At 53.7% G+C, this 27,384-nt stretch overlaps 1 protein-coding gene and 1 pseudogene across 1 annotated transcript in view; one reads left to right on the top strand and one right to left on the bottom strand.

Moving 5' to 3' along the window:
* Positions 1 to 2,915: 2,915 nt before the first annotated feature.
* Positions 2,916 to 27,384, bottom strand: part of ACSF3 (acyl-CoA synthetase family member 3) — a 76,505-nt gene continuing 52,036 nt past the window's right edge. The window contains exons 7-10 of the mRNA XM_006762183.2: positions 21,810 to 21,936; positions 9,082 to 9,216; positions 8,824 to 8,935; positions 2,916 to 4,583 (exon numbers count right to left, since the gene is read on the bottom strand). Coding sequence (XP_006762246.1) covers positions 4,436 to 4,583; positions 8,824 to 8,935; positions 9,082 to 9,216; positions 21,810 to 21,936 — 522 coding nt within the window. The 3' untranslated portion in view covers positions 2,916 to 4,435. The remainder of the gene's footprint in view (positions 4,584 to 8,823; positions 8,936 to 9,081; positions 9,217 to 21,809; positions 21,937 to 27,384) is intronic.
* Positions 23,161 to 24,918, top strand: LOC102752553 (annotated as a pseudogene).

Consider the following 27,384-nt stretch of genomic DNA (forward strand, 5'->3'; position numbering starts at 1 on the left):
ACCACAGCTGTATCCACTCATCTGCTGACGATACTTAGGCTGTTTCCAGATCTTAGCTATTGTAAATTGCACTGCTATGAACATAGGGGTATATACATTCTTTCTGATTGGTGTTTCTGGCTTCTTGGGAGATATTCCTACAAGTGGGATAAAGGGGTCAAATGGGAGTTCCATTTTTAACTTTTTGAGGAAACTCCATACTGTTTTGCACAGTAGCTGCACGGTCTGCATTCCCACCAGCAGTGCAGGAGGGTTCCCTTTTCTCCGCATCCTCGCCAACACCTACCGTTTGCTGATTTGTTGATGACAGCACAGGACCATTTTAAGAACTGAGCTATAGTTTTCAAATTTACTGTTTAGCCCTGGAATTTGTCTTCATGTAAAAACTCAACATAAAAGAGAAAATGAGTTGGGAGCTGCACGGTCTGCATTCCCACCAGCAGTGCAGGAGGGTTCCCTTTTCTCCGCATCCTCGCCAACACCTACCGTTTGCTGATTTGTTGATGACAGCACAGGACCATTTTAAGAACTGAGCTATAGTTTTCAAATTTACTGTTTAGCCCTGGAATTTGTCTTCATGTAAAAACTCAACATAAAAGAGAAAATGAGTTGGGACTTTGGAGTTTAAGGTGATTCCCGGGACTCTTGGAAAACTGCTTTATAACCCTGGTTCCACTCAACCCCAAAACAGGGGGGGGGGTAGGGCGTGTCACAGAGCATGTGTGTATGTGTGCGTGTGCACGTGCATAGGTATACATGCAAGGATGTCTGTGGGTACACATGTGTATGTAGTTGTGTGGGCACATGTGTGAGCACACGTATACAGGGATGTTGGTGAGCACACATGTATACAGACATGTGAGCACATGTGTATGCGAGGTGTCTGAGCACATGTCTAAGCAGGTGTGTGGGCATGCATGTGAGCACACACACATATGCAGGGATATGTGTGTGTGGTATGTACACCTGTAGGTAATACCTCTTATTCATTGTTGCTTAACGTCAGCCCGGCACTGTACTATTTTTATAGTTATCTCATCTAAAATGGGCAGTGAGCTGCCGGGTTCTGCAGGACGGTCTCATTTTGCCTCCCAGTGGGCTGGAGCAGGGACTACCTCCAGATCCCCTTCACAGACAGGAACGCCAGGCTCCGCGCTCCCTGACCTGGTTCCCAGGGTGTGGCTGGGCTCGCAGGCTCTGAGCAGGCAGACTTGGGATCTTGCTCCCAGGGGCCTGGGCTGCCAGTGGGTCCCTGCCCCACCTGTGTTGGCTGGGGGCCAGGGTGGCAGGTGGCTCTGCTTACGGACACACCTGGAGAGTCCGATCCCTTGGCCCTCGGGGGTCAGGACTCACTCCAGGACACGAGGCGCATCTTGTTGGTCCTGGGGCCGGGCACTGCGGAGTTCTGTTTGCGGCTGTGATGTGTTCTGCTGTGGCCCCTGCTCTGGGGTGAGTCGGGAGGAATGTTGCAGGGGAAGCCTGGTCCAGGAGAACATTTTTTTAAAAAATATGTATTTTATTGATTTTTCCCGCAACCAAGGTACATGCCCTTGACTGGAATGGAACCTGGGACCCTTGAGTCCGCAGGCCGATGCTCTATCTATCCATGGGGCCAAACCGGTCAGGGCCAGGAGACCATTTTTAAGTCCCACGTGTGAAGGTGGCAGGGCGAGGCCCATGCCTCCCCAGAGGGAGACAGAGGGTCGGATGTGAACATGGGGGCTGTGGCTCGCTGCAGGCCTGGCGCATTCCTCACCACCGGGAACCTCGTGCCGTAGGTGGGGCAGCAGGGCCAGCGTGGCGATTAGACAAAGACTTGAGCCGTGGCTGAGACTGGTGGACACGGAAGTGCCTGGTGCCTGGGCAGTGGGTGCTGGTGGCCTGGCCTGTGCGGCCCCGGCTGTTAGAGCTCCATGCCCCGCCCCGACTTCCTGCTTGGCCTCCTCTGGGGAGCCAGGAGGGCTGGGGAGCTCCTAGGTGGAGCCGTGTGCCGTCGCCAGCCCCCAGACTCAAGCCCCGAGGAAGCGAAGCCCTCAGCCCTGGGTTAGAACCCGAGGAGCCCAGAGGAAGCACCAGCCTCAGATCACAGAACAGGAAACGCAGGCAGAGGGCACGGGCCGGGGTGCTGGGAGGGGCTGTTTCAAGCCTGTCTCTCCGCAGGGGGCTCTTACCTTGGCTGGCCTGGTGCCTGCAAACACAGACGCTGGGTGGACGTGGAGGCAGCGGGGCTTCCCTGTGGCCGCTGAGCCACATCCAGGAGGGACATGGTAGGACTCGGGGACCCGCTGAGCCAGGCGTGCTCCCTCCCGAGCGATCCCGGAGGCACAGGCTGGCCTTCCCGCTGCTGAGGCAGCGGCCTGTCTGCGCAGCAGCCCCACCAGGAACCCTGGGCATCCAGGCCGCCTTTCAGTGAGTTCAGCCCCAGCTCAGCCCGCCCAGGGAGGCAGAAGGCAGATGGGCTGTCAATTAGGCCGTCACAGCTCAGCTCCCAGGGTGCCTGCGGCTGGCTTCACTGGGGGAGCACGTGTGGGGTGGGCGGGGCTGCCCCAGGTGTGTGTAGGGGGCATATTTAACAAGGGGGACTTCCTGGAAGCCTCGTGACCCTCCATCATGTTGACTTAACGAGTGGGGCCCAGCGTTCTGTGTCCTTAGAGGGACCTGTTCTAAGGACAAATCAACATCCTCTGTCCTCTTGCTGTTTGCCAAAGGTGACTGTCATTTTCAGAAAGTGTCTGACATAGATTACAGCATAAAGCAAGTAATTATGCCACCATTTTAAGGAATTAGATAATGTCAAATCACTGGGATTAGGGAGGACCCTGCAGTGTCGCGTCTGACTTCCCTCAGCAGCATGTGGTTATGGGATTCCCTAGTTACCACAGGGGTGACCGCAGGACAGGGGGAAGCCGGGTGTCCACCGAGGTGTGGAGGGCTCCCCTCTAGAGGAGCCAGCTGTGGGCACAGCGGCTGAGCCCCTCAAAGGGGCCTGCCTGGTAGGTGGGTGACTGGCGTTCATGTCCAGACCTCAGGCGGGAGGCAGCTTGGGGCTGGATGTTCCTCTGAGCAAATCCCACACCCAGGTTCAGGCCTTGGGGAGTCACAGGCCACAGGCGGGGATGTGCGCGGGAGGGTGGTCCCAGCTCCGCCTCTCTCACCAGCTACAGTTTCTCAATAAGGCACTGCGCCCCTGCACAGGCTGGGGTGGCTCCTCCAGTTCCCACAATTTGCTCTTTCAGACACACAATATGGAGACCGGTTCTGGAAAAGTCAGGGCCAGACTCCTGCTGTGCTGTGAGGGCTACTTCCCACCAGCTGTGGGCAGAGGAGCTGCCCTGGTCTCTGGTAAACTGTCCAGAAGCCTCTGGATTCTCTGCTCAGAGTGCACAAAGGGCACCCGTGCGTCGGAATCAAAATGGCCAAGAGCGGGGAGTGGGAACGTTGAGGACAGTGCAACTGTGGCCAGGAGTGTGGAGGACAGGCCTGTCTGGGGGGAGGGTCTGGGAAGGAGAAGGTGGCATTTAGACAAAGACGGAAAGGAGGGGTTGTGGGAGCATAGGGGTATGGGTGGGGACAGCATGGAGGGGTGGGGTTAAGGGTCAAGGTGGAGCAGCGGCAGGGCCACTGGTGGTCAGCCTCTGGCTACTGAGAGGATTTGGACTCCACAGAACAGCGGGATCTACACCACAACCACGGAGGTGAGCGGCTCCACAGGGACCATGTAGCCACAGAGACTGAAACAAGGCCACCTGGCCAGCCCAGAAGTTTGGGGGCCCTTTGTGAGGGCTGAGGGATTGCACCCAGCTGCTCAGCAGGGGGTCAAGACACTCAGCTTCCCTGGCCCTCTGGTGGCTGAGCTTTGTCCCTATGGCGGTCGGCTCGGCCTGAAGGCCTACATGAGCCTCTGCCACTCCCTGGGGCTCAGTGAAGCCACTCTTGTGACGTGGACTGTCCTAGAGACACACTGGGAAACCCCAGGGAGGACAGAAGGGATGATGGCACGCCCAAACCCTCTCACCTGGCTGCCTGGGCCTGTCCTCCAGGTGGGCTCCTCAGAGCAGTCAGGGTTCAATCAGGAGGCTCTGCAGGGGTCCAGGCCACCTGAGGCGGTGGCATGGGCATCCTGGACAATGGGGAGACACCAGGCTGCGTGGCATTCACGTGTGTGCAGACAAGTGCATTCTCTGTCCCTGCCGCACAGCCCCCACGTAGCCCCGGGGAGACAGCACAGCAGGCGTTTTTCTCTGAGAAGCTTTACTGAATTTCCTGTGGAGACTGCATCCCTGAGTGACACCTGGACCCTCCTGGGGCCTGACCAGGCAAAGGTGTGGATGTGGCCACACGGACGGACAGAGGAGGCCTCTGGCTGTGATCTTATTCCATCAGGCCGGACTCTGTTCCACCCAATTGGGGGTCTGGGTGTAGAGCAGATGCTGGCTCACGGGTGCCTGGCCTCCGGTGCTCCCTGGCTGTGCGGGTAGAACTGCCTGACCAGGTCCCTCTTGTTGATCTTCCCCATCTGGTTCCTTGGGATCTCCTCCACCAGCAGGAGCTCCGAGGGCACAGCATACGGGGCCAGGACGCCTCTGCAGAGACAAGCGTGACCTGAGTGGCAGGAACTCCGGGCCCAGAAGGCACCCACCTCCCGGCCTGGTCATATCTGTGCTTGTTCCAGGAGGGTGCCCTCCTGCAGGACACGCTAACAGAGATGTGCCTCTGCCCCCCGGGGTGGGGGTGAGGAGAAGCCCATCCTGCAGCCTGGTCACTGCAGCAGCCTTAGCCGGACGGGTGGAGAAGGCGGCCTCCCTGCACCAGAGCCCAGCACTCAAGCAGCACCAGCGTTAGTCCAGGGGTGGCTCTAGCCTGTAGCCCCCACTCCCCTGAGGGACTCCCCATTACATGGTGTGTCCTCCTGTGTGCGGCCACATGCTGGGTCCCACACCCGTAGGCTTGCTCAGGAACCCCTCCTTAGGCTGCAGGCCCACATTCTCCCTCCCGGGGCCCTTTCTGGGCAGACAAGAGCTGCTGCTCCCTGCTCTCTGAAGCCACACCCGGGCCACATGCCCCTTGCAAGGAAACTGCAGAAGCCCTGGATGCTGCCTGGGGTGGCAGTTCCCAGCCTCCTGGGACACAGGGACTCCAATCTGCTGACAACAACCTTCAGGCCAGGCCGGAACGATGCAGACAGTGGGCTGCAGGACACATGGCCCCCAGTGTCTGCCCAGGGCCAACAGGTGGCTGTGGCCCTCCATTCTGTAGCTGTGGGGCCTTGGCCACTGAGGATTAGTAGCAAGGGGCTGGTGGTGGGGGTGGACGAGAAACCCCAATTCTTGCTTAAACAGCCTGGTGCTTATGAATACACATGAGCCCAATCACCGTTGCAGGCTGGGTCCACCTGCCCACAGGCAGAAAGCATCAGCAATACAGCCCTGAACACACTGCTATCTCGGGGCAGCTCCTTCCCTAAACAGACTGCTGCAGGCCAGGGCTATGGTGTGGCTCCCACTCCAGGGTACTGAGTGCAGGCTGCTGCTGGCTCATGAGGAGAGACAGTGCCACCATCTGCGGTCCTGGCAGCTGCAGGAAATGGCCGGGGCTGCCCACTAGGGTTGGAGGACATGTGGGGCCAGGCTGGACTTGGCTGGAATAAGCCACCAGGACTGACAGTGCAGCAGGGGGAACACTCCAACTTGCTCCTGAAACGTAGCTGCCCACTGCTCTGCAGCCTGGCTGCCAAAACTTGGTGTCTCCAGTGGTATTTGGGTGGCACGTCATGCTTTGTGGCTCTCCCCTGCCTCCATTTGCTTTACCATGCCAGCATTGAGCTGGGTGCCAGGGCCCAGAGAGAAGAGGGCCCAGGCGGGTCTGGGGGTATGGCCTGAGATGATGGCAGATTCCCAAGATGAACAGTGCTGGTGAGAAGGTAGTAGAGCACCATTTCCCAGGAACGAAAAGAAAAACCCGTCAATCTAGAGTCCCATGTCCAGCAAAAGTATCTTTCAAGAATGAAGGTGAAATTAAAGATGTTTTTAGATACACAGACGCTGGCGAAGTTCCTTACCAGCAGACCAGCACCAGATGGGAGCGTGTCTGCAGGCAGGAGGAAATGCTGCTGACAGAACTGAGGGTGAGCCAAGGCAGGAAGAGCAGCGGAGCCGGGAAACAGACACCATGTCCTTACTACTGACTTCTCTTTAGGAGTAACCGCTTAACAAAAATAAAAGAAGGCAGTGTGGGTGTGTGACAAATGTAGAAGTAGATGCATAGCAATAATAGCCAGTCTGTCTATGCACGAAGAGGCCGATGTCACGGGAGAGAGCCCGGAAAGGTAAAGATGCACAGTAAACCCACCTTAGAACCGCTAAAGGGAAAAAAGTATCAAAATTAAAATGACCTAAAAGTGTTGTGAAGAACACAGGCTTAAAATCCGCAGGCCCTGCATTTCCAAGAACAGTGATCCCTTCATTGCAGGGCAGTCTGTAAGCTGGGCCTGCTTTCCTCCAAGGGTCCCAGCTTAGCAACTGGCCTAATACAAAGCTCTCAGAACTGCCTCAGCAAAGTGAGATCCCGCAAAGCTGAGCTGTCTGTTAAGAGCAAGGTTCCCTGTGAAAAAATCCACATGGACAGTGGAGATACTGCCTAACGCCTCCCAAACACGTCTCCTTGGAGGAGGGAGGAAGGGGCACAGAGGGACAGGACTTCAGCCTCCATCATGACTCATCATGGCCTGACTGGATGCTGACACTGAGGATTCTTCCCAGTGTGGAAGTCCCACCTGGCCCACTTCAGTCGGCAGTCTGGGGGATGGAAGGGTGGCAGGTTGTCCGTGTCCTAGACCCTGCCACCTGGTAGTGTACCCAGCTCTGAGACCATGCCCCCGCCCCCGCGGAGAAGCGCTGCCTGAGCTGGGGCTGCCAGCTTCCCTGTGACCCCTGCATGGGGAGGCAGACAGCTCTTTACCTGGGGAGCAGAGAGATTGAGAGGGCAGCAAGAATCTTCAGAAATAAAAAAAAATAGCAAAAGAGAAAACGTTATTTAAAAAATATAGTTTTAAAAGCCTCCAAATGGTAGTGAACATAGAAAGAAACACAGCCTTACTAAAAAGTCAGTGTCCAAGAGCCGGAGGGGGGCTCCTCTCCCCATCCCTGCACCCACACGGGGGACGCACAGGGTGGCTCCGAAAGAAAGACCCTCTTCCCCTTCCATGGGGTGGACAGCCTGTGTCACACCCAGTGACTGCCAATCTGAGGACACACAGGCCCAGACACCAGCCTCAGTCTGACCGTCCTCACGGAGACACACGGCAGGCTAGCCAACTGCTCCGCCCGGTCCTGTTCTCCTGGGAGCATCTCCCCAAAGCACCCCAGATCCCCTGCACAAAGCGCCCGTTTTAGAGTCTTCGCACACCCACAGTCACAGCCATGACCATTAGGACAGGACCTGCAGGGGGCTGGGCCAGAAGCCTGAGCTGGATTTGAGAGACGCAGAGCCGAGCCGAGGGTGAAGGGGCATGCGGGCACCTGCCTGGGGGCAGCCCTAGGTTAATGTGTGACTGCAGACTTGGACCCGAAACTCTCTGGGAGCTCTCGGCATAGGATACACACATACACACACATACACATATGTACACATACATGCACACACATCCACCCCATACTCACATACACACATGGAATTGCTAACAGAGTAATTGTTTAATCAAAGCTGCCTCTCCTCTTGTTAAACAGCAGTGCTCCGACTGTGCTTCTGCAAATCCCGGGGATCTAATTGCCCAGCTGTGCTGCCCCTGATGAAACCAGGATTCCTACTGTTTGTGAAATCATGTTGGACAAGCCAAAAATATCTTTAGCACCGAGGAGGAGGCAAGCTGGGGTGGAGGAGGGTGTGGGAAGAAGAGATAGATAGGAGGAAATTCTTGGATTTAGATAAAGAACTCGGAGATTACTAACTGCCTCTCTGAGCTGCAGGGCCACTGCTCCATGGTCCCATTACACCCTCCCCCTGTCCTGTCCGGTTCTGTCTGGCCTTGACAAGGATGGGGCAGGGATTTGGGGTGGGCCCTGGGGCTGACCACAGGGCCCAGGGAGGGTTCTGTGAGCCTTGGGACCAAGAAACCACGGGATCAGGCAGGTGGCAGAAGGCTCCTGGGGGAGGGGGAGGATCAGGCGAAGGCAAACTGGCCAGGGTGAGGGGCAGGGACTGCGCTGCCGGAGACGGGGGAGCTCCGGCCTGGGTGGCAGTGAGCACCCAATGGGCACGGGGAATGCCCATGCTCAGCGCACGGGGTTTACAGCAGTGGCCGCCAACATTTTGGACCTCACGGACCGCGGGCTGGCGACCGCTGTTGAGAGCATGGCCGAGGGGTGGGCGCTCTGGATCTGGCTCCAGGTTCACCGCACGTCCCCGACAAGACTTCCTAAACCCGGGAGAGAACCTGCTTGCTCACCACAGAGGACACTGTCCAAGAGCAAGTGTTTCTGCCGCCTCAGAACCTTCCTCCAAACCTCGACTGAGTCGTATGGTGGGGAGTGGGAGCTCCCATCCCCCTGCGAGGGCTCCTGGCCCTGCGGTGATGGGCATGCACGGGTTCCACATCTGCTTCTGCCATCATTACAGCGTCCCTGGAGCCCCCCACTGGGGCAGCCTCATGTAAGTACCACGTCGCCTGACCTTCCAAGTCCTCCCCCAAGATGAACAACAGCAAGGCCCAAGCCCCACCTGTCCCCTCCAGGCCATGGGACAGTCCACTCCCTGCCCACCCATTCCTGAGGTGGGTAAGTTCCCTCCCTTAACCCCATGAGGGCCGCCGGCCCTGCCTGCCCTTACCTGGCCCACTCTTTGAGCTCCCTGTGGGACAGCGAGTGTCCCTCTTCCAGTGTCACCACTGCAGTAACCCGCTGGCCCCACGTCATGTCCGGAACACCGATCACAGCCACATCTGTGCACAGAACAGGGTGGGCACCTTAAACACCAAGTGATCACTGCAGGCTACAGAGCAGCAAGAACGTGCAGGAAATGCCGGGGAGGTGGGGTCCCTGGAGCAAGTCCTGGGGAACAGTTGCCGACAGCACCACGGCCACTCACCCTTGATGCTGGGGTGCGCCAGCAGCAGCCGCTCCACCTCCAGGGCGCTGACCTTGTAGCCACCTGTCTTGATGATGTCCACTGATGTGCGCCCCCGGATCCAGTAGCTGCCGTCCTTGAACATAGCTGTGTCGCCTGAGGAAAGGGGCTCTGGTCACCAGGAGGCGTGCTGGGGCAGGCACAGAGGACACATGGGCATGGGTGGGTGCCTGCATCTGTGCCCATCAATACTATTGGTACGTGGCTGTGGGGGGCAATTTTGGGACAAGGCAGCAAGCACAAAGTTTGATGGGTGTGCTCTCAATCTGTGGTGCTGACAGCGAACACCCTCTGGCTGTGACCCTATGCAGGTGCAATGGAGAGGCCCGCACTGTCACTGCCCAGGACACCTGTCTCTCAGGCCCCTGAAAACAGAGAGGAAAGAGGATCGCTGTCTGCCCACGTCTGCAGTGGGGTTCCAGCCTCGGCAGGGCCCTGGCAGAGCTGGGTATCACCGTGGCCTTTCCTGGTGGGGCGCTCCTGGTGCCATGTGGGTCTCTGACAGGGGAAAAGGGACTTCCGGCTCCGCTGGCTCACTGCCTGCTTCCCCATCTTGCTTCTCTTGGGCATCACCCTGGCGGGAACCCTCCCAGCTAAGGATCCAGAGTCCTTTCTCAGACATCACGGAGCATGAGAGGGGGTGGGATGGAGGACAACCAGGAGCTGGAGGTCTGCACTCCAGCCTGGGGCATCGAGGGTGCGGTGAGGCGGGCTGTGTGAGTGCACACACATGTGTCAGTGTGTGTACATGTGTGAATGTGTGGCATGTGCACCTGGGGACACCCCCATCCTGCCCGCTGCAAGGAGTGCTGTTTCACCCGCCTGCTCTCACACCCTGCACTTCATGCCAGGTTATTAGCTGAAATAAATCATAAATATTTCATTATACATCATGCGTCCGACCCAGGAAGGAGCCATCCATCACTGCGCCACTCCTTGAGACCTGCCGCGGTGCGGGGCGCTCTCCAGTCTATTAAACAAGACGGATGGGTGTGCCTGGACGGGCTGCTGGCTTATTTATAGTGCAGCGGGAAGGCCAGGCTCCCAGAGCACAGGCGGCAGCGTGGTGGTTCTCACCCGCCCCGACAGGAAGCGTAAGAAATGAGAGGCGTTAGAAGGCTGCATCATGGGGCCGGGGCAGCCCGAGGCGCGGGTGTGAAGTGACAGGAGTGGCTGCAGGGACAGGGGTGGACACCAGGCCTCCGTGACCTCCCTCCCATCTCTGCTCTGGTCCTGTCTTCTCTGCACTAAACATCTGCACGGTCTTCCATGTTTCCATGGCTGCCAGCTGCCTGCCATGTAAATGCAGTTTGGCCGCGGTCCAGGCCATCATCCTGTTCCCCGTCCTGGCTGAGTCCTTCCAGGGGCTTCCTGACCTGACCCTGCTGGCCTCCACGAGCCCAGGGACTCAGCGGAGAGGTACTGCTGCCTGCCTCAGGGCCTGCCTGTCCCCACTGCCCGGAGCACAGCCATCATGGTTTCGGGGCCTCTGCCGATGCCACCTGCACCCTCTTTGAACTGCTCTCAGCCCTACTCTGTGCAAATGCTGCTTAAGCCAGGGTGAGAGCCCCTATAGCTGCACCCCCATGGCCACTCTGCAGCCCCTGACCATATCCCCTTGCCCTGGAGCAGGAAGACGGCTCCGGCCTGCAATATTCTAGTCCCCCATCTGCTGCCTCTCCTCCCTTCAGCCTATTCAGACATCACTTCTCTGGCATCTCCAGGTGTCCCCTTCCTGCACGCCAGCTCGCGGTGGAAGGTGGCTTCCTCCAGCACCTGTCTCCTGTCACCAGCCTGATGCAGAGCAGCGAGAACTAGGGTCTCCTCCGAGAGAACCAGGCACCGAAACGGAGGGGATGGTGCTGGAGACATATGGAAGTTGTATCATGGAGGGATTTGGGGATTTAGATGCCAAGGAAGGACAGGTGCACACGCGGGAGAGTCCCGGTCACTTATTTGGATCACTGTCAGGCAAAACCAACACACGATGACAGGTAGTCCAGATCATGCTGGATTCCCCAGGGGGCTTCCCATGTGATCACACGTGTCCTTAAAAGAGGGAGGCAGAGGCAGATACGACACAGAAGGCCATGTAAGGACAGAGGCAGAGGTCGGGGTGACGTAGCCACAAGCCAGGAACACCTGGAGCCCCCAGGAGCTGGAGAGGCAGGGAGCCTCCCCTAGAGCCTCTGGAGGGAACATGGCCCTGTGACCTCTAGTTTCCAGACTGGGAGGGAATAGATTCCTGTTGGAGTTCTGGTTAGTGGTGAGTGGTTCCAGCAGCCCCAGGGCACCCCCACCAGGTGAGGAGCTGTGCTCTGTCCTGGGGCAGTGAGCCCAGCATTTGCTGGCCGGTTAGGCGCAGAGGCAGGGCAGCCTGGCTCCGTGGAGGCCGGCTGGAGGGGAAGCAGCACGTGAATGGAGGCAAGAGTGGGCTGAGGCTCAGGGTGTGAGGGGCATGTGGTGCAGTTCTGTGGGAGCAGGAGCAAGGCTGTGAGGAGCCCCGAGGGTGGTGGGGTGGACAGTACAGGACATGCGGGACACTGTCTCTACTGAACGCCCTGGGGGCTGTGGGAAGCCTGGCATGGGGTGAAGGGACATTTGCATCTGAAAGCTCCTTCCTGCCGCCCTGTGGAAACTGGAGGGCAGTGCCATGCCCAGGTGGGAGACAGGATGGGAGGGACAGCAGGCAGAGGGAGGGCACCCGAGCACAAGAGGGCAGGACTGGATTAGGACCAACAGGTTTAGGAGAAAGGAGTCTGAGCTCTTTGGCCCACCTCCTGGGTGGGGTGCACTAGGGGCCTGGGGAAAGATTGGCCAGTGGGGGCTTTGTAAGGATGGGCACGGAACCTGGAGGGGCAAAGGCGGTTGTCCAGGGAAACGCTGAGCAAGGAGAACCGGAAACAGTTCTGAGAAAGCCTGTCTCATAAGGACCCTTCTAGCTGCTGGGAAAGCTGCAGAGACAGCCTCGGGCCTGTGGGAGTGGCTGTGGCCAACGAGTGACAGGCAGGGGTGAGGCCCACCAAGCCCAGCGCTCCCAGAGCTTCCTCAGAGCCATCTGACCGCTCAGCTCACCGTGGAGGAGCAGAGGCAGAGGCAGGGGAGCCAACCAGAGGCCTGTGGGCAAAGGCTCACAGAGGGGAATGTTTGGGAGGGATCTGGAAGACAGCAGGAAACTAACACTGCTTTCAGGAATGCGAAGGGCCTGGGACCATCAGTGGAGGAGGTGCTACTGTGGCATGAAGGTCTGGGACAGTGGAGGAAAGGACTCTTGAGGATTCTAGCTTTGAGGGGGCCCTGGAGAGAGGGAAAGGAGTCACCAGACTCTAGGAAGGTGGGAGGGGGCCGGGTTGGGGAACCCTCCTTCTCTGGGTCGAGGGCAATTGGAAAGAGTAGAGGGACAAGGGGTGAACACGGAGGGCCTGTGGAGGGCAGGTCCACGGGATGCCAGTGTAGTACCACTCTGTCTCAGGGTAACCCCGTGCTGCCTGGAGACCCGGAGGCCCTGGCTGCACTGGGGGGCAGGATGATCAGGCAATGCACCCAAAAGGCATGCTCAGAATCGAGAGGCGAGGCCCGTGTGGCTCCTTGAGGCTCTAAATGGAGACCCTGAACATCCCTCTACAACTTCCTTGGATACCACCCGGGACAGTGCTAAGTCCCAGCAAGTGACATGTCCCCGACAGGGCTCCAGGGAGCCTCTGACCGCAGCGCTCTTCCTGAGCACGAGGCTTGCCTGCAGGCCGGTGACATGTGTGCTCAGTGGTGCTGATGGAAGTGGTTTCAGAAAAAGGGGTCCTCGGCCTTCGAGGGAATGGGGAGATGACGCAGCACAGAAGCCTGTGAGGGTGGGAGCCACCTGTTTACAGGGCAGCCCCACACTGCCATTATTTACACAGGAAGACTGCCGAGTGCCACCCTCAGGTCATGCGCCCTGGGGAGTAGGACAAGGTGTGCCTGCCTTGGCTCCCACTCTGGGCATGAAAGCACCTGCACTGGGCGGTGTCCAGGAGGGAAAGTGTTAAGGAACAAAGCACGACTCCAAACCCCCAAAGAGCCGGGGCAGACAGACTTAAGGAAAGAAGGAAGTGTGGTGGGGAATTTCTGCAGCTCGGAGCGGAGATTGTACTCCCAGGGCCTCTGTGCAGCCACACTGAGAAAGGGCAGACCCGCCCGGATGACAGGGCGCGAGGCCAGACGGTGCCCTGGTGCTCATGCGGGAAGACGAGACGCACATGGAGCAATAACAGTGTCTGGAACTGGCTTTGGTGATGCGCCAGTTATGCTGGACAGTCACCTGGGGAAACTGGGCGCAGATGCACATTACTTGTGACCGCCTGTGAATCTGTAAGTATTTCAAAATAAGAAGTTTTAAGAAATTGTTGCTTGGCTTATGGAGACATTCCCCTCCTCAAACCCCAGGGGAGCACCCCCACCCATGGGCTCCCCACCCCACCTGGTGGGCTCACTCCTATGCAAGTCACTTGCAGCATCTGCAGCATATTGTAATGAAGCAATAATTCCTTTAAGGAAGAATTTGTATTAACGAAGTTTATGACTGAGAACAAGTGTCACAAGTGTGGGAAATTGCCTATCAGGATGCTAATTAGATGCCCCTGATCAGGCTGGACTCTTCCTCAGGGGCGGCTCACCTTTCTGGGAACACCTGCTCTCTCGTACTGAGGGCGAGCCCAGCCCTCCCCCAGCCCCTCTGACCTGGCAGGCCCTGCATCATAGGAGCCAGGGCTCGCTGGCCAGGGCTGTGCAGGCGACTCTTGAGTCAACTCTTCCCTCAGTGAAGGACTGACACCTCCATGGAGGCCCACACTGGGGTGTGTGTGTGTCGGGGGTGGGGTGGGGTATGTGTGTGTGTGTGTCTGTCTGGGTGAAAGGTGACCAGGTAGGGTCATCACTTGACCCAGCAACTGCTCTAGGGTTGCACATCCTACTGAGTCATGCTGAGGGCAGAGCCGAGGGCCAGTGCAGCTCTGTGTCCCCGAGGCACCAGGCTTCTGAATCAGAGGACGTGGCAGCCACCTGTCAGTACCAGGCTGTGCCTGAACTCCTACAGCAGCAGGGTCAGGAGACTCGTCTTTCCACAAAAGCCCAGCCGCACACCTGCCTCAGGAGGTTCTGGGCATGCCCGGAACGTGCCTGGCCTTGGTTGTGGCGGTTCTTCACCTGGAGTGTGTGCGCCCATGCCACGGACCATGACAGTTAGGAAGCCACGTGCCGGCCCTCAAGGCAGCCACCACCACACAGCTACTGCTGCCCACATCGGCATCTCTGTCCCCCTGATGGCTTCAGAATTCCTTTCTAGCCCTAGAGGAGAAGGCTTCCCAAGGCCCCCCAAGGCACATGGGCCCTGTGAGCTGCTGAGGGGAGACTCCAGGGTGAACTCTCCAGTGCCCAGTCTTCCTTTAGCCCTGCACCGCCATGTCCCTTCTGCCTTGAGCTTGCGGTTCCCCTTGGAGACCTGCGCCCTGCCTCCCCTGGCTGGCGCCTTCTCAGAGCCTGCCGGACACCATGACCTGAAGGGCCTCCCTGCTTGTGTGCTCCCCATGCGGTGTGTGATTTGTGATTTCCGGTTTCTCAGTGCAGAATCATTGAATGAGCATCAATGGGGGTGGAACCCTCCCTATATCCTTTAGGGCTCTAGCCCCATCCTCAGGGCCTGGCACGTGGAAGCCAAACAGACTCAACGGAGTGACAGACAGAAGCCAGGCCCATGGGGAGGGTCGTACTGCTGGGGAGCTTCGGACACAAGATCCCAAACAAGTCAACAACTTCCACTTTTTCTAACAACATATTTATCGAAATGTACCGATTCTGGAGTCGGTCTCCTGCTGATGAGTGCCGACTCCTGGCCCTGCCACCAGACGGAGCCAGGGAGCTGTGCTCCGACAGACACGGCCTGGTGATCAGTACAGTGAGCTGCACACGGCTCAGGCACAGGCGTGTGCAGCAGGACCTACACACTGCTCTCTGCCTGGCACTGTAACGGAAATAAATCTCCCCACACTCAGAGGCTAACTTTCTGGATGTGGGCGAACCATGGGCGGTGGGCCTGGCCTTGCCCATGTGTGGTCCTGGGACGAAGCGCTCCTGGCTGGGCGAGAGTCCTGACTGGGGTGACATGGGAATAGCACCGTCCCTGTCCCGATAAGGATCCTGAGCTATTGATGGGGGAGAGGGGGTGTGTTGGGCACCCCATATGCGGCATCCGAGCTGTGCAGAAAGCTAGAGCAGGCGAGCGAGGAAACCAAGGGAGATCAGACCCACTCTGCCTGTGGCCACGGAGCACCCTGCATTCGGGCTCCTGGTCCTTGAAGAAACTGAGGGAGCCGGAGACCACTGCTGTGAGCTCTTCCCCGGCGGCTCTGCCCTGGAGCCCTCGTGTTTCCACCCAGAGTCTCAACTCTGTCTGCAGGTCACCCACCGGGCTGTGGCGGTGCCGCTATCCTGTGGGCTCCGGAGACGGGTGCCCGTGGTGAAGAGAGGAGCCGCTGCCACGCAGAGACCTACGTGGCTGCTGTGCTGACCCACTCCTGGGGATAGAGACCAAGGAAGACACCAGAAGGAAATGACGACACGACAACTTCCAGGAGCATAAACCTCACCTGAAAACCACCAGGGAGAGATGGCAGGGTGAACACAAGTCCTCTCTCCCTTGAAACAAAAGCAACAGTAACTTCTTAGACGTACAAAGTTTTAAACAGGGAGAATAGGAAGGGAGAGTATGTTTTTAAAAAATGGAAAACTGAAAAGCAGATGAATCAGTCAGTGATCAAGAACTACACAGACCCAAAGAAGTAGACCCTTGCGGACGTGGAGAGAGGCAGCAGGGTGCTGACTCACCCCCAGGCGTGGGCAGAGGCCCCTGGCGGTAGGTGGAGGCGAGGAGGAGGCAGGACTGACGGTGAGAAGCAGGTGGAGCCCCACCTCGCAGCATGTTGTGTTCTCCGGGATAGAGGGTGCCGTCTGGCCAGGCATGAGGAGGTAGTGGGCCTGTGAGCACCCAGGGCTCCACCGCCCACCACCCTTCTCACTGTCAGCCGCCAGAGGTCGCTGGGCATCAGAGGGGAGAAAATCAGCCAAACAATTCCCAGAACTACAGGACATGGTTTCCGAGTGCTGGCGGACCAGGAACGTCAGAGCACCCACAGTGCATAGCCAGTCAAATTGTGGGCTCTGGGGACAAACAAGACCCTCTAGGACTCCACAGGGGAAGGTCACAAAGCACCAGAATAATGGCTGCAGCTGGCAGCAAACACGGAAGCTAGAAACCAATAAAGGGCCGACTTCTAACCCACTCTTCCGCACCCCGCCCAACCCAAATGAAGACACTGCCAGACATGTGTCCATTCTCAGGAGGCCTCTGGGGGATGTGGGCTGCAAACTGAGGAGTGAGAGGAAGGAGGAAGCCATGGGTGCAGGAACAGGAGGGAGGAGGGGACCGCGGACAGTGGAGGCCCAAGTGGGAGCTGTGTGGGATGTGGAGGGGACAGCCCAGCTGGGGGCAGCAGGACACTGAAGAGGGTTTTTTTTTTCCAAGGAGAGAGGGTGGCCATCCATGCCTGGGGATGTGGACATAGATGAACACACGAGCCCTTCCCCAGCTGGGGAACAGCCACGGTTCCCACACTGCTCAGCTCTGAACGGAATGTGCAGGGCCTCACGTGCCGACACTGCACACTAACCGCTGATGAGAGTGCTGTGGCCATGGGGTGGGCGGTATTAGCAGTCAGTTAGGACACGGAGATCAATAGCAAAGAAACAGCTAACACATCTTGGGGGCCACTGGTAATTGTTCCCAAACTGGTGAAACCAATGGCACCTTTGAGCCCTGATGTACAACTTTGATGAAAAACAAAAACTCAAAACATTCACCCTCTGCCCAGAGGTCTGGGGCTGACCAGTGCAGACAAAAAAGGCCAAAGGAACAGCACTGAGGCCAGGAGCAGCCGCGGGCAGCAGAGCCCGACACAGGCCATGACGTTGCTTCACTCGAAAGCCACTTCCAGGGGGATCGAAGACTCAGCTTCGTGAAAGCGAGGTCTGACGAGCTTCAGAAGAAAATGAAGGAGAGTGTCTTTACGGCCACCGGGAGCAAAGTGTTTCTCAGCGACATGAAAAAATAAAGCACACACAGGAGACGGCTGTAGGCGAGATAGGACTACAGCACAACAGCTCCCGCACAGGAGGTGCCACCAACAAAGGGGACCATGGGTGCCACAGCCGGGCTCAGCATCGCACAGTCGGGGAACCCCTTGGACAGCTGCTGACTGAACAGCCGAGTCTTTGGAACAGGGACCTGTCTTCCAGGGAGAAGCGAGGCTTGGGTACGAGATGGTCATTCTTGGCCAGATGTGAAGGTGGTGACAGCCTGCAGTTCCATGTGCCGTCACACTCACTAGCATGAGACACGGGTCCCTGTATTGCAACCCTTTGCCTAATTCCTAACTATGGTTCACTGGTCAAAATAAAAGGAGTCCTTGAGGAGAAACCTATCAGAGCTCAGAGCAGCTGAGTGAGAGGCCTTGGCAAGGTGTGAGCGGAGCAAACGTCACTCCTGAGTGCTATTCTGAGGCCTTAACACGAGAAGGCTTAAACTTCAGTGTAAAACTTAAAAACCATTTGTATTTACCTGCGCTTATAAGAGTAACAAGCTTACTGCGGAAGTACCAGCAGAGAGAAAACAGAAGAAGACATGAGATCATGTAGCGATAGCAAGAGTCGGAGTTCTGTGCCAAACATGCCCACATGTGACACCCATGCACACATGTGTATATGACACACACTAGCAGAGTTCCCTCATGCCACTAGTCTTGAAAATCAGATTTCTAAGGTCTCACACTATTCTGCTGTTTGGATGGGTCACAATGTACATACCATTCCCCATCACTGAGCAAGTGGTTCCAATTTCTCACACTATAAATAATTCTGCAACAGCTATCTTTGGGCATCCACTTTTGACCACCTCTAATTTTTTTCTTTAAATAGATTCATAGAAACACTGGCCACACAATCCCACTGGCCTTACTGCATTGAGCATCAGCTCTTTAAGAATTTGCCAGTTTAGTCAAAAGGATGCAATCTTTGTTTCCCTGTTGCTCTCTTTTATCACTAGGAAATGAAACGTCTTCTGTATTTTTTGGCTAGTTGTATTTCTTTTTTGTGACCTGCCCATCATCTTAGCTCGAAGTTGACTGGCTCTGTGAGCAATTGACTTCCTGGGCTGCATGGTCAGCCCTGATTCTCGATTAGAGCGACACCTCAGAGAATTTCCACGCTCCACTGAGGCTGCAAACCTTGGGCAGCCCAGCCAATCCACATCAGGCTCTCTCTTCTGCTGTCCTACTGGAGATGTGTTTTCTTAAATAAATAGCTTTTAATGTTTGCCTCTGATAATAGTATCATGTACTCATTGCAGAACAAAAAGGGAAGAGGCACTACCAGACACCCTGGCAATGTTCTGGTGATTTTCCCATGGCTCTTTCTCCCAGGTACCTAAGTACCTGCTACACATGCATTTATCTAAAACTAGGTAAATAGAGTTGACTATTTACTATGTCACTTTTCAACATTAACAGTGTATGATGCATATTCTTTGAAATAATCAGAGATGCCATTTTTGTTTCCTCATGTTCAGTTATCAGTCTCTTTAAAATGACAAAACTGCTCAGGGGAAAGCACCGCGAAGGCAATAGGAGCTACGTGTTTGCTCAGCTCTGTCCCCGTGCCCCAGCGCCATCCCGTATCCCTGTTGTCATCTCTGTCCTCACCTCCATCCCATGCCCTCGTTTCCCCACATCTGCGTCTCCGTGTCCTCACCTGGGCCCTGTGTCCTCATCTCTGTTTTCTCAGGTGCAGCCTGTGCTCTCCTCCCCACGTCCTCGTCTCAGCCCTGTCCTCACATCTGTGTCTTTACCCCCATGTCCTCAGCTCCGACAGCAGGGTCAATGTAAAGCCCTGAAGACCTGGGTCCTAGAATCGCCTGTGTGTGTGGACCAACTTCTCTGAGGGTGTGGCAGTGCTCGGTGGACTCAGAGAGTCCAAAGGCACTGTGGCTGTCAGGAAAGTGTTGGGGTGGGGTCGGGGGAGGGCGCTTTGATTTCTTCCCTGAGAGGCAGCTGGGAACCCTGGGGGCTGACAAGGAGCTCCCCACGTGTGCTCCCTGGCAGAACCAGGCTGCAGGGAAGGAGGCGGGCACACACAGGGCAGGGAGGGCCACAGTAGCTGGAATGGAAGTGGCCAGCTTGTCTCCTGTCATCTAGACATGGAGGAGGCCACTGAGAGGAACTGGTCGGAGGAGGACCTGCCAGCTCATGCCAGAATTCGAATTTGAATGGCAGGAGGGGCTGGCTAGGGAAAGGGTTAAGTTTAATTTATCCTGATTTCTATTTAATATCATGCTCTCCCCGTAGGAGCCGGCAGCTGTGAGCTGATTGCGCGCTCTCATTATGCAGTCTGTATCGCTAATGGCCTGTGACAAAGGCATGCGGCTTCCAGGCCTCACCCCCGAGAGCCAATTAAACACACATACTCCCTTCCTGTTTGCAGTGCATTACAATGAAATTAAACTGAATTTCAAAATCATTTTCTCCTAAAGACATCTCTTTACAATAATTAATGCATACTATTCCTTTTCAACTGAAATATTCATCAGGAGCAGTGACTAAAATGTTTGAACGCTGACTGCCCCACATTTTGCGTGGCTGCGCCCCAGTGCTCAGTCAGCCCTGCTAACGGCAAAATCCACAGGGTTTTGGTTCCTGTGCTTTTAAAGAAAAAATATCTGCAGCTTTTTATCTGAATTTTAAAATAAAAGAAGATGGCTACAAAGTAAGTCAGGTTTCCAAATTGGGACCATTTAGATGGCTAAAGAAGGGATGCATAAAAAGCACAATTAGTTCAAAAGTAGTATTTCCTAAATATCTGCATTTGAAGGACAATTATAGAGAGACAGGCATGTATTAACGCAGATGTTTATAGGTAAACCGGATGGGCGTGTGTTAATGTACTGACTACATCCTGTCACAGGCAGAGATAGGAGGGCCCAAAACAGGTCACCTGGATTCTTGAGTCCCCAAAATGGGGCCCTCTACTGACCAGCACCCCAAATTCTCCTGCCAGGTTCCTGGGGCACTGGTCTCTGTTCTGGGGGCCAACACATATCTGATCTGCAAACCCTTCAGAACCCTCCACAAATCTGCTCTCTGCCCAGTGTGGAGGAACCAGGGGGACAGGACATGCCAACCACAGCTGCTAGGAAATACACTTCTGAGGGTACGTGAGAGAGAAAGCCATGATGGCTGTGGGACCACAGGGTGGACATGGGACTGGCTGGGATCAGCAAGTCCAGCCCTAAGTGCCACCTGCATGGGGGCAGAAAGGGGGCCATTGATACCCTCCAGTAGGGCTTTCTATCTGTCCCTTCACCCTCAAGCCCCCACTTGATGGGCCCACACAACTCCCTGCTCTGTCACTTGGTGACCTCAGGCCCATGACAGCAGCAGACTAGAGAGTGGACATGGAATCCACCCCCTACAGATCCACGCTGACCTGAGCCTGTTGAGATGACATGTGTGCAAGTGTCAGCCCCAGGCAGCACATGGCACAGGGGTCACCAGGCTAACGGCCATGGCCATCTCTTACACACCCTCTCTCCCGTCCTATTTGCACATAGACCCCCGGCGGCATCCCATACCACCTGCGGCGGCTTCCTTTCTTCTGAGCTCTGCTCTCACAGAAGGATCAAGGCACGTTTCTGATCATGGGGCCACATCTGATGACATGTGAAAACAGGCCTTGCTTTTAGAAAATACTTCCTTAAGATTATTATGAACTAATGTGTGTCCAAGATATAAGTTTTAGAAATACAAACAGGCAAAAAGAAAAGGAGAAACCACCCAGAATCCCCCGATGTTCTGGTGTGTGTTTGGATGAGCACACACACTAGGGAATCATGCAGCTGCAAACCTAAACATCCCAGTGTCTGCCGAGCCCAAGGAGGTGGGGGGATGGAGGGACAGAAGGGGACAGGGTGAGGGACAGAAGGGTGGAGGAATGTGGGACGGGCGGGGGCAGGAGATGGAAGGTGCCTCAGATCAGGCTCTGGGTGTGTGTCACAGGTGACAGGATGCCAGTATGGGGCGGGGCGTGGCAACCAGAGCATTCCATCAGTGCTGCCTTTTTCTGCCCAGCGCTGGGGCCCCAGGTTATAATGACAGGTTTATACTTGCTCGCTTGGGCAGCTGACACAGAGTGCAGACTTTAGTAGGGAATAGGGAAAGGAATGACCCACACCACAAATAAACCACATTCCATCACACAACTTGATCCTGAGTTGGGGAGGGTAAATAAGAGGGAGGGTGGGTGGAAGAGGGTGAGGAGGAACTCCTACTTCGAGTGCAGTGGTGACTGGAAGGGGGTGTGCGTGTCCTGACCCAAGATGGGCAATGGGACCACCAGGAGGGGACTGCGGCCTCAGGAGCCTCCTCTCAGAGGCTGAAAGGGATACAGCCACAAAGATGTGAGACACAAGTGCACCCCCAGCCCTGTCTCTGCCCTTGACGAAGATTCTGAGGTGTCCAGGTGTGGTGACAACCTGGGGTGGCCACGTCACACTCCTTCTCTCCCCTCAGGCCCCCTCCTCCGGTGGCTCTCCCTCTCTGCCCAGCCCCTACCTGTTTTAAACCAGCCATCTGAGGTGAATGCTTTCTTCGTTTCTTCTGGTTTGCCCCAGTATTCACGGAACACAGTGGGTCCCCTGACCAAGAGCTCCCCTTCCTTCTCCTTGAATCCTGGGGTCACCTGTGATGTGGGAAAGAAATGTGCAGGTCAGAGCAACGCCTCCCAGGATGGGGTCTCCACCTGCCTTTCCTGTGCCCCTGGCCGACCTAAGGACCACCATGCTTTTCTGAAATTGAACATATTGTTGGGTGATTGAGAAACACAGCTTTCAACACAGAAACTCAATCAGAGCTGCTCCCTCAGCTCACCCTGCCCTGGGTGGGGCTGGGGGTCATCTCTTCATCCTCAAATAGCTCCATCCTGTAGACTGTAGATGTGAGTAAATGGCCAGGGCTCAGAGCTTGGACCTGGCTGGATTAGCCATGTTCTTGGCTTCCCGTGAAATCCTGTGTCCAGGGCATTTCTCAGACAAACCACGGAACCCAGGAGAAGCCAGCAGCAGCCTGTGCCTGCCTGTAGCAACTGGAGCAGCTCTGAGTTGGTAGCACCTGCTGGAGAGCCTTTTGGAGGTGCTACTTTGCTTGGTGAAAAGGAAGCTGACGGAGCAGTCAACGGACAGGGCGGCTCCAGGAGGAAGACTTGGGAGCCAGGAGACACTGGCACTGGAATTCACGTGGTCGTGGAAGGCAGGGAAGCTCAGTACTTCTCTAGTGTGACCACAGTGAAGGGTAGTAGGGAGATTGGGTTTTATAAGAAACTGAGCAGGGGCTTCCATGGTGCCAGGAAAAGCACCTGCAGAGGAGGCCCCTGTGAGCTCACAGATCCGTTCCTCTGGTAAGCCACTGCTGGCCTATTGGAGAACCCAACACTCCTCACTTAGTAAGAGAACGAGTAGTCAGAACACCAGCAAGGCTGTGGAAGAACTTAACCATCTGCATCTAATTGACATTTATACTCCAGCCCAAACCAGCAGAACCAACATTCAACAAGCAGGACCACATATTCTGGGCCATAAAACATACCTTAACAAATTAAAACAACAACAACACTGAAATTGTATCAAGCATGTTTTCTGACCAAAAGCTAGAAATCAATAACAGAAAAATCTCTAAACCTTTGGAAAATAAATATCACACTTATAAATAATCCATGAGTCAAAGGAGATGTCTTAAGGAAAATTATAAAATATTTTCAACTGAATGAAAATACAACCCACCAACAAGGGGGGAGTACAGCTAAAGCAGTGCTTAGAGGGAAGTTTATATAATTAAATGCATATATTAGAAAAGACAGAAGATCTCAAATCAATAACCTAAAGTTCCAACTTAAGAAACCAGCAGTTCAATGGGTACTAGGAGCCGAGAGTGGACCCCAGAGAGCCCTGAGCAGCCCCAGCACCGTCGGCCTAGTTACCATACACCGGGAGGAGCTGCAGCTGCTGCAGTCTGCCACCTCCACCTCAGGGCTGCCCACACCAAGCCTGGCACCATGAGCAGTGGTGCAGGGAATGGAAGTCCTGGCGGCCTCACATCAGCGGTGCCTGCTGGCAGGGACAGGAAGGTTTTGGGAAACGAAAAGGGAGCCCACTGTACGGGAGAACATTTGGCAATGATACACCTTATAAAGGGTGAATATCCAAAATATATAAGGAACTCATACAACTTAAAAAAAGGCAGATAAACAGTTCAATTAAAAAATGGACTAAGGACCTAAATAGACATTTCTCCAAAGAGGACATACAGATGACCAAGAAAAAATGCTCAAAGTCACTGATCATTAGAGAGATGCAAATTAAAATGACAATGAGGTATTACCTCACACCTGTCAGAATGGCTACCATCAACAAATCACAAATGCTGGCGAGGGTATAGAGAAAAGGGAACCCTAATACACTGCTGTTGGGAATGCAGAATGGTGCAGCCATTATGGAAAACAGTATGGAGTTTCCTCAAAAAAGTAAATATGGATCAGCCATTAGATTCCACTTCCAGAAATATATCCTAAGAAACCTGAAACACCAATCAGAAAGAATGTATGCACCCCTATGTTCATAGCAGCACAAATTATAATAGTTAAGTTCTGGAAATAGCCTAAGTGCCCATCAGCAGATGAGTGGATAAAAAAGCTGTGGTACATTTACACCATGGAATACTATGCAGCAGTAAAAAAGAAGGATCTCTTACCCTTTGAGACAGCATGGAGGGACGTGGAGAGCATCATGCTAAGTGAAATAAGTCAGAGGAAGACAAGTATCACATGATCTCACTCACATGTGGAATCTAAATAACAAAATAAGCTGATAAATGGAGTGGATCCAGAGACATGGAAGCATGGAACAGAGTGCGGAATCTCAGACGGAAGGTGAGGGAGGGTGAGTGGATGGGAGGTAATCAACCAAAGACCTTGTATGCGTATATACAGAACTCATGGACACAGACAGTTGGGTGGTGAGTGCCTGGGACGGGTGTAGGCTGGAGGGGGGCAATGGGGAAAAGGGGGGACATATATAATACTTTCAACAATAAAAATAAAAATAAAAGGTTTTGGGAACAGTAAAATGGTTCAATGTAAGAAACAGATATGGCTTCATCAGCAGGACTGACACCAAGGAAGATGTATTTGTACACCAGACTGCCATAAAGAAGAATAACCCCAGGAAGTACCTTTGCAGTGTAAGAGGTGCAGAGATTGTGGAGTTTGATGTTGTTGAAGGAGAAAAGGGTGTGGAGGCAGCAAATGTTACAGGCCCTGGTGGAGTTCCAGGAAACAGGCAAGGCAGTAAATATGCAGCAGACAGTAACTATTCCAGACACTATCCACCTTGCAGGGGTCCTCTGTGCAAATACCACAAACTACCTGAACAGTGAGAGTGGGGGGAAGAATGAGAGATCCAAGAGTGCTCCCAAAGGCCAGGCCCAACAGCACCTGCCCTACTGCAGGCAACAGTTCCCACCTTACTACATGCGGACACCCTATGGGCATCGACCGCAGTATTCCAACCCTCAGAGGCAAGGAGAAGTGATGGCGGGTGCTGACAACCAGAGTGCAGGAGAACAAGGTGGGCCAGTGAGACAGAATATGTATTAGAGCTACAGACCATGATTAACTGGGGTCCTCCTCACCAAAACAGCCTAGAAAGAACAACAATGAAGTAGATAAGAAAATGCTAAACCACAAGATGGCAAAGAGACAAAAGCAGCTGATCCACCGGTCCAGAATTCATCCGCTCCCAAGGCTGAGCAGAGCGGGGGTGAATAAATGCTAGCTTACCATCTCTACCATCCGGTTTAGTCATCCAACAAGAAGAAATGAATATGAAATTCAGCAATAAGAAATGAACAAAAGATTAGAACTGAAGACCTTAGGCTAGGGTCTAAAAGTGGGGAAACTTTTTTCTCCCAATGGCCATTTGGATATTTATTAACATCATTTGCAGGCCATACAAAATTACCAACTTAAAAATTCGCCTGCTACATTTGGTCAAACATTTAACTCACCCCTAATGCCTCGGCAGGGCCAGCCCAAATGATTTCGCAGGCCTTACACGACCTGCAGGCTGGATGTTCCCTACCTCTGCCTTCAGTGCTTGCTTTTTGCCCGTTAACCAGACAACTAGGACTATCCGCATTATCTATACAGCATGGGGTTTTTATTATTTTTACCTGTAGAAATCTCATTTTGGTAATGACAAACGAGGTTTTTATTTCTTAAAATTCTGGTTTTTTCTTAATATATCTTTAAAGGTTTTTAAAATTGTTTCATATTTGGTCAAATTAAGATTTTTAAGGACCTTATGTTTAATTTGTAATAAAAATTTAACAAACTGCAAGCACCTGTTAATAAAAGGCCTTAAATAACTGTTTGTGTAAAAAAAAGAAAAAAAGAAACTAGAAAAAGAGAAAGCAATTGCAAAAAAAAAAAAAAAAAGAAACAATAGAGATAAGACAGAAACTAGGATTAAAAAGAGAAAAGCAATAGAGGAAATTAATAAATCCAATAAAGCTAGTTCTTTGAAGAAAGATTAACAAAACAGTTAAACTTCTAGCAACAATAACAAAGAAAAAAGAAATGGAAGACACAAATGACTAGTATGAGCAATGGGAAGAGTATCACTTCAGACTCCACATATATTAAAATATTAATAATGAAAAACTCTATGCACATAAATTTGACAACTTAAATGAAATTGAATTCAGTTAAAATCTTCCAAAAAAGAAACCTCTAGACCCAGATGGTAAATTCTATCAAATATTATAAAAACACAAAACTCCAATTACACACAAACTCTTCTAGAAAATAGAAGAGGGAACATTTCCTGACTCATTTTATGACACCAGCATCATCGATGCCCCGTGATACACTGACCAACCCTCAAGCACAGCAGCTGCCAGCACACAGGCTCTGTGGTCACAGACACATAGAGTACAAAGTTGGGGTCTTCTGGAACCAAAACCAACTCTCTTTCAACTAGAGCCCCAGAGTCCCATTCAATCCCATCAATCCAGCTCAATCCCATTCAACACTTAATCTGAGCCCCTTCTTAGATTCACCTGACCACCACAGGCTAAATACCATAAAGACAGGCAGATTCACCAATTCTAACTTTTGCACAGATTTGCCAAGGGCATCTCTGGTCTAAGGAAAGTACATATCAAGTAACTAAGATATGTCACCATTTTCTTCTGTTTTAAAAAAATATACTTCTTTTTTTTAACAAATATATTTTATTGATTTTTTACAGAGAGAAAGGGAGGGGGATAGCGAGTTAGAAACATCCATGAGAAACATCGATCAGCTGCTTCCTGCACACCCCCTACTGGGGATGTGCCTGCAACCAAGGTACATGCCCTTGACCGGAATCGAACCTGGGACTCTTCAGTCCGTAGGCCAACGCTCTATCCACTGAACCAAACCGGTTAGGGCTAAAAATATATATATTTCTATTCATTTCAGAGAGGAAAGAAGGAGACATTGATCTCAATGATGGAAGAGAGTGACTGATCCGCTGCCTCCTGCACGCCCACACAGGGGATCGAGTCCGCAACCTAGGCATGTGCCCTGACTGGGAATCCAATTGTGATCTCCTGGTGCATAGGTTGACGCTCAGCCACTGGGCCATGCCAGCCAGGCTGTCATCATTTTCTTTCTTTCTTTTTTAAAAATCCTCACCTGACCATTATAAACTTTTGAACAATAATAGATACAGAGGCAGAGCTGCCTCAAACAGATTGTCAAACTGCAGTGGGAAGGCCGGGGAGGGTTGCGGGGGGGGAGGTAGGGGGGTAAGAGATCAACCAAAGGACTTGTATGCATGCATATAAGCATAACCAATAGACATAAGACACTGGGGTATAGGGGAGGCTAGGGGACTGTCTAGGGCGGGGGGTGGGGGGAAAATGGACACATATGTAATACCCTTTGTAATAAAAAATAAATAAATAAATAAAAATCCTCACCTGAGGATATTTTTCCCATTGATTTTTAGAGAGAGTGGAAGAGAGAAGGAAAAACAGAAATATTGATGTGAGAGAAACACATTAATTAGTTAGTTGTCTCCTGCACGCACCC

Source organism: Myotis davidii, unplaced genomic scaffold, assembly GCF_000327345.1.
Source record: "Myotis davidii unplaced genomic scaffold, ASM32734v1 scaffold77, whole genome shotgun sequence".
Classification (NCBI taxonomy): domain Eukaryota; kingdom Metazoa; phylum Chordata; class Mammalia; order Chiroptera; family Vespertilionidae; genus Myotis; species Myotis davidii.